The 6,920-nt window shown below is 45.1% G+C and overlaps 1 protein-coding gene across 1 annotated transcript; it reads right to left on the reverse strand.

Moving 5' to 3' along the window:
• Positions 1 to 639: 639 nt before the first annotated feature.
• Positions 640 to 4,085, reverse strand: FABP7 (fatty acid binding protein 7). Its single transcript, XM_056343542.1, has 4 exons — positions 3,924 to 4,085; positions 3,139 to 3,311; positions 2,418 to 2,519; positions 640 to 997 (listed from the first exon to the last, which is right to left on the reverse strand). The coding sequence occupies exons 1-4, from the start codon at positions 4,051 to 4,053 to the stop codon at positions 947 to 949; spliced, it is 456 nt and encodes a 151-aa protein (XP_056199517.1). The 5' UTR covers positions 4,054 to 4,085; the 3' UTR covers positions 640 to 946.
• Positions 4,086 to 6,920: the final 2,835 nt, after the last annotated feature.

Consider the following 6,920-nt stretch of genomic DNA (forward strand, 5'->3'; position numbering starts at 1 on the left):
AATGGCTCAGTGAAAATTGTTATCTCCTGTATATATTAGCTATAAAACTACAGCTTGGGGAGGGGAGCCTCAGATTTGTCTTGCACTGTTTGTGTCATCTGTGACCCCCTCCCTCCACCACAGTAAAGACTGATGAAAGATAAGCTTTTTACTTCAGGTTCCTCTAGTCCTGCCCTTTATCATGTTGGCCCTTCCTCCCATCTTGTGAAACACTTTAATCTTTGCTTCATTTGTTTTGGTGGATTTTTTTGCTTATATACAAAAGATTTAAGCAAATCAATCTCATAACTATTAAAAGAAGAACTACAGGATTTCCCCCACTCACACATCAAAGGCTAGCTATTGACCTTAGCATGCACTGGGTAACAAATTCCCAGTGAAGAGAGGTGCCGAAACTAGCTTGAGCCTCTCTCTTCTCTGCCTACAGATATGAAGGCAGGGGCTTTAGATTTCTCCAGCAAAAAGCAGCCACTGAAGTAGACTGAAAGCAATTTTTTGTTTCTCTGTGTACTCTACAGCACAGAGAGGCTGCTGCAGCATTGTGTAACACATGCTTTACGGTTGTTTAACTCAGAAAAATGAACTTTCAACAACTCCCTCCAGAACACTGGAATGTTAGCTGATAAATGCAAAAAGAGCACAGGTTTAAAAAATCATTTAATTTCCATTTAATCTGCATTCCAAAACAATTCAAATGTTCCATTTACCGTAAAAAAAAAAGGCAAGTGTTTCAGAAATTTAATGCCAAGTTTAACCTGTTTCACTATACAGCACAAGCTTGCCGATTTGATGGCATAAAGTTTTTTTTTAAAAAAACACACCCCAAAAAAACCCCCTCTTTTTTAACCTTTCACCCCATAAATGTGCATTTTAGCTACGTTCAATTATGGACAGGTACATTAATCCATCCAGCAGAAGTAGCACCTGGACAGAGGTCAGGTAAGCTCTATGCTTTCTCATAGTGGCGAACAGCAACCACATCACCAAAGGTGAGAGTCTGCAAGTCCAAGGAAAAGACAAGACACGTTAGATTCTGGACCATTTTCTGTAATGACTTAACACATACTAAGAAGCCTACGCTAAAGCAAGGTTGTTTTACATCATGTCATTTATAGAAAAACAAATTTGTCTAAATTATTGAGATTTTAAAAGAATTTAAATTTTAAACCTTAGTTATGGTTCCCATAATAAACCTAACTTTCTCCTTGCTGCATTCAGACCCAAGAAGCACATAGTGCACATTTACAAGGCTACCAAAACAAGGCTAGAAATGACTGTTTAATTTTTCTAATTTTCATTAATCTAATTTCTTAAAACATGCAATCGAAAACTCCAGCTCCTCTATACCATATTCTATAATGCATAGCCATACACTTAAGGAGAACCTTCTATTACAGTAAGTGCATGCTGTGCACTTATGTAGCTAGAACTACCAAATATTTTAGTCGCTACAGTTGTGCAGAACACTTAACTACAGTGTGTGTTTTGGAGGTATTTCCTGAAGCGGAACAGGGCATCTCAAGAGTGTTCAAATTCCAGAGGAAAAGGTTTTCTATATGTCCATGTAGCTGTTTATAAAAACAAAGCATGTATTTTCCCTTCAATCACTCGTCACGTTGTGTGGCACTGGCTGTATGCTTGAAGGTTTTAATTATTTGGAAGTCTCCATCCATACAGATACTCTCTGAAGTATTTAGAGAACAAGCTAACTAGTTTTCTCTGACAATCAAGTCACATAGATTAGTATACCTGAAGAGGTTTTATTTTTGAAAGTTACATATCTGTGCCACAAAGAAGCATGAGAAGTGCCACCTTCAACATAAGATATTTAGACCATTTATTCACACCAGACTCCTGTTCCCGAAGAGTCAGGAAAAGAGTATGAATTTAAAACAAGACTCTTCTTCATATAATTGCTGTTTATCATAGTGTTTAACAGGATAGGATGAATACACATTTTATTATTAAATATCAAAATGCTATTGCCTCCTACAATATTGTAATTTTATTTTCCTAGGGAAATACTTGCTCTGTGTAATTTATGTATTATTTATGCATGGATATACATAAAACAAGTTTTTAAAGAAATCTAAGTTAGCACTGGCAACAGACTCATTGCCTATACAATAAAGAACTTCATCTTTTCCAGCTCACCAGGATTTATTTTTTTTCTTGGGCTTTTACACAAACTCTAGAAAGAACATATACACTCTGGAAATCCACAGGCTGGCCAGCCTAAAACCACTAGCAATTTTTTAGGCGTCACTAAAGAAAGATGCAAAACAAAACAAATATTCAAGAAATCTCTGGCAGCTTTCCCCACCAATTAGTTTAAGGGCTTCTGTATAAGTAACAGTATCTGTTCATAAAGCTTGAGATAAATGTAAGCAAGGAGCATTAGTGAGCTTTATACTTACCATTACCATTTTGCCATCCTTTATTTCTCTCACAAAGTTTGTCTCTTTGCCGTCCCACTTCTGTACATGCACTAGCTTGTCTCCATCCAGGGTCACAACTGACTGTGAAGATACCAAGAAACACAAAGACATTCATTCATTTGGGGTATTTGGGATTCTGCTCACACATGCAGCATGCAGTATTCTGTTGAATTCTCTTCAATAGATGGATGTAGATCTAGAATGATAAAGTAGTCCCAGCCATTTTAAAGCCAAGCCCATGAATCATCCTCGTTTTAAGCATGAGCTCCATACAATTCTGGTTGGTGTCAAAGGACGAAAAAATAGTTGTTTCCTTTGAGTTCCGATCTCTCAAGAACCACTGTTTCAGATGTGCTTTAGGATAACGTTTGTGCTAAGCCCGTGAGATGCAGGGAAAAAGGCACTTCCCCATTTCGACTGGAAAAAGTTAAGCCAAATGATGTTTGGAAAGAAAAGTGGGCAGCTAACAATTCTTCCAACACTGGAGGACAGACCGGGGCTGCAATGTAACACATGATTTCAGACCAGACAGGCAAGTAAGATGCAGTCTTGTCTATTTTTTTCCCCCAGTCCTTCACAGTGCTACAATTAACAGTAGGGCAAGTTCATTTTTTCTCTTTAACGCTACCGCAGATAACAGCCGCAAGGATGGGGAGGAAGAAAGAGGAAAGAAAGTACTGCAGCCCCAGAGCTCACTTACTTTGCAGTTTCTGTCATCGGGGGTAGTTTCATCAAATTCCTCTCCAAGCTTAAAGCTGATTTCTGTGTTTTTGAAAGTGCTCTGAGTCCTGATCACTACTTTGTCCCCCTCGCTGCTGATAATCACAGTGGGTTTAGTCACATTCCCCACCTGCCGCGTTGCAAACCCCACTCCTACACCATCAAGGGAAACGAGAAATCCATCAGACATTCGGGTTTTTACATCTTTTTTGCCACGCGCCGAGTTACAAAAGTTATCTTTTCCCCCGCTCTACTGTTTCAAGCTACCCCAGTGAAATGCTGCTCTCTGCCCCGCTGGTGCCCTCATACCTGCAGTATCCATAGGTAACCCCCCACCCCCGCTGCAGCTCTGCGCCTTCCCGGGTCGCCCAGCCCCGCAGCACGGCGAGCCCCGGCAGCGCCTGCTTCTCCGGGTGTCAGCTCCTTACCGTCCCAGCACAGCGATTCGCTTTGCGTTTGGTTGGTTGCAGTTTACCTGCAGGCAGCACCTGCCCTTCTTGCACACGCGCTCCCTAACCGGGGGGCATCCCCCGGAGCCCCTCTCCAGCAGGCCGGCTCGCACGCAACCACAGCCCGCCCCCCGGGCTGGGTGCGCCCCATGGACCGTACCGATCGGGGCACAGCCGCCCAAACCTGCCCTTGCGAACGCCTCACCTACACCTCCGGCTGTGGGGGGGCTTTTAAATTGTGTATTATTTTCTTTTTTTAGGATGGTGCGAAGTTGCGGATCTCCTAAACGTGCCGCTGCCGCCCGGCCGTACCTACCCAGCGCCTTCATGTACTCGTCGAAGTTGTGGCTGTCCACCAGCTTCCACGTGGCGCAGAAAGCCTCGACCATGGCGGCCGCCGGCGAGTGCGAGAATGAGAGCTCCGCTGCCGCCGCGCCGCCCCGCATTTAAAGCCGGCGGCCGGCGGGGGGCCGGGGGGCGGGGGCCAGCCGCGGTCCGCCCCCACCGGCCGGGCCCGCAGCGCCGGGAGGGCACGGCGGCCCCGCCGGGGGAGGGCGCTCCCCGCCGGCGCCGGGGAAGGGGCGCGGGGGCCCCCGGCCGGAGCCGCCCCCCAGGCCGGGGCGCGCAGCGGGGGCTGAGGGGGAAGGGAGGGGGCTGGCCGCGCCTGCGGCACCCCTCCTCACCCCAGCCGCCCCGGGGCACCCACCGCCCGCCCGCCCTGTTGGGTTGTCCCCTGTTAGCGTAACACGGGCAAAAAATGAAGCGGGCACCAAACGTGAAATAAATACTTTACTGAATAGAAGTAAAGGACCGCAACGCTACGGCAGAACCTGCAAAAGCTTTCCCGTGCGGATTTCCCAGCGCGGTTTGGTGCTGGCCAAGTGCAGGTGCCTTTCCCCCACCATCCGCACAGATGCTGTGCAAAACTGCCGTTTGCTGCGGCTGGCGGGAAACAGCGTCTTGCCTCTGCAACTGGCAGCGTCTGGGAACTAAGAATGAAGAAAGAAGGAAAAGAGCTTAAAACTGGTTTCATCTAGTATGATTTTTTATTTTTTTCCCTGCTAGAGGGGTAATGTTTTCCTTCTTCTAGTTGTTCTTTGAAATTCAGTGAAGGCGCTAGGTAGGCACCTTGCTTATTGAGTGTTTTGCAGAAAGCTGCCTGTCTCTGGGACACCACCGCCTCGGCTTTTCCGGAGCTGCAGCTTGGGTGGATTGTTGTGACACAGTTGTGACTGTAGCTCTTCAGCTCTCGTAACAAAAGTCAGGGAGGGACTAAGTAAAAGAGACTTCCTGTGTTTTAGGAGCAAAACCTCAACAATTTTCTTCCTGGTCCAGCCATATGAAATATAAATAATTATGAATATTTAAAAATTAGTTTTTGACTGACATTTGCATTTCTTTCAGTCCCTTGTGGTATGGGGCACATTCTTTGGGTGTAGGGCAAGTGATGCTTCTGATGGGATTTTAATTTGCCACTTTTTCACTTGTCCTCAGAAATAATTAGTCCCTCTCTGAATTAACCCCAAGAATATCATCCTAATTCCTTTTACCACACAATTTTTATTAGTCTTGATAACCTAAGGGGATAGCTAGTGTATCTATTTCTTTTTAACCTTCCATCCACTTGCTTTGAAGTACAGAGAGGGACACAAAGTGCCCTGCTGCAACTGCTCAGCTTACGTCTGACTTACGAGACTTTTCAGCTGGTTCTCGGAAAGCCAGGGAGAGTAAAAGTATCGCTTGAAATAACAGACTGCCAATTGCTGTTCATGAGGCTGAATCAAGTCCATTTTTTTTTTTCAAAGTTGAATAATGCTGTGTCTCCAGTTTGCAGAGAGTACCAGCCTTACCAGTGTGTCTCATACAGATATCCATTAACCTAATGTCTGTAGCCAGTCAAACCCTCTTCAACGAATGAGGAATATGCTTTGTGATTGGCACTGCCATGGCACGGGGCAGACGGGGTTGACATTGTGCATAGTTATCATCCATGACTCCAGTTCTATTTGGGAATTGTGTTTCCTCCATACAGTAACATTATCAAGTATTTAGTAGTGTTTGCCACCCATAGCCAAACTCTGCAGCCGTGGTCTCACAGAGCTTCATCACTGGCACCCAGGCAGTGGACATGCAAGTATATGCAAACTGACCTTGCCACTTGCCTACTTCATCTGAGATGTGTCATATTAAACCCTAAATGATTTTACCGATACCCTTATGAACTGAACAGTGTCTCCTCTCCCAGTACTGACCAGACTGTTGTCTGCTCACATAGATTATTTGCAGAAGCCCTGGAGCTTCTGCTGATCCTTCTGGTGCTGATGCGTGCACAGAGCAGCAGGACAGCTCCTTGCTCTCTATGCTTACCAGGGCTTGTTGTGTAGAACCAGCCTCATGGACTTTGTTGATATAAAACTTCTGAAAGTGATTTGGCACCACTGCTGGTAGCTGGATTCCTCAAGGACACTTCTCCCTTGCACCTTCTTCCAGATGACACTGCAGCCTGGCCCTTGGGAGGCAGCCTTTTCAGGACCCTTCATCATTTAAGCGTGATGGCTCAGCTTTACCAGGATTTCTCAACATACTTAGCTAAGACAAGTACCTCGTCTTAAGAAAAATATATTCTTTAACACTTTGCACCATGCTTCAGATGTAAAACAGAGCCTGTTAAAATGTGCACATTCCTTCTGCTTCTTAGGCAGGTTGCCAAAGTCATCACACCCAGTTTTATGATAGTGAGATCCCACCTGTCTGTTAGTGATGATCTGGGAGCAGGAGAAGTCAACAGTAGGAAATGCTACATTATTGACACTTTGTGGGGTGACAAGCCAAAGCCAAAAATATTTTCCATGGCATCTTATGCCCTGTATTTGTTTGTGGATCCTTATGTGAGAGTTGTGTTAATGTCAACAGCAAGTGCAAGTCATCCTGATCTATATAAATGCTTTGCTGCAGCTGGAACCTAGATAGCAGTGTGGAATACACTGACCTGGTGTGGATTTTAGGTTTCTGCACAAGAGACCAGCTTGGAGTTTCTTTTAGGCTATCAGTAGGGTTTGAAGGTTTTAACAGACCGTGCAGTCCCCTGTAAAAAGTCTGTGTGACAAAAGATATCTCTGGAGATTCCTCTCTGAACACCCAGGGACTCATTCTCTTTTACACTAAACTCTTTACACCACCTGAACAGTGTAAGCGTAGAGGCACATTTGCATTCTCCATGCAAGGCCTGCTTGAATGCTGAAAATGCTGTGGCAAGACATCCCTGTGCAATGAGTAATGCTTGCTTCCAAAGGCCATCCAGGGTGAATGTGAG

This window comes from Falco biarmicus, chromosome 6 (genome assembly GCF_023638135.1).
Source record: "Falco biarmicus isolate bFalBia1 chromosome 6, bFalBia1.pri, whole genome shotgun sequence".
Lineage (NCBI taxonomy): Eukaryota > Metazoa > Chordata > Aves > Falconiformes > Falconidae > Falco > Falco biarmicus.

Excerpts from the sequence above, each read along its gene's own strand:
- FABP7 (XM_056343542.1), bottom strand. The coding sequence starts at position 4,053 with ATGCGGGGCGGCGCGGCGGCAGCGGAGCTCTCATTCTCGCACTCGCCG. Across the intron at positions 3,312-3,923 it reads CGAGTACATGAAGGCGCTGG|GAGTGGGGTTTGCAACGCGG; the intron begins GTAGGTACGGCC and ends TTGATGGTGTAG. Across the intron at positions 2,520-3,138 it reads CCGATGACAGAAACTGCAAA|TCAGTTGTGACCCTGGATGG; the intron begins GTAAGTGAGCTC and ends GTATCTTCACAG.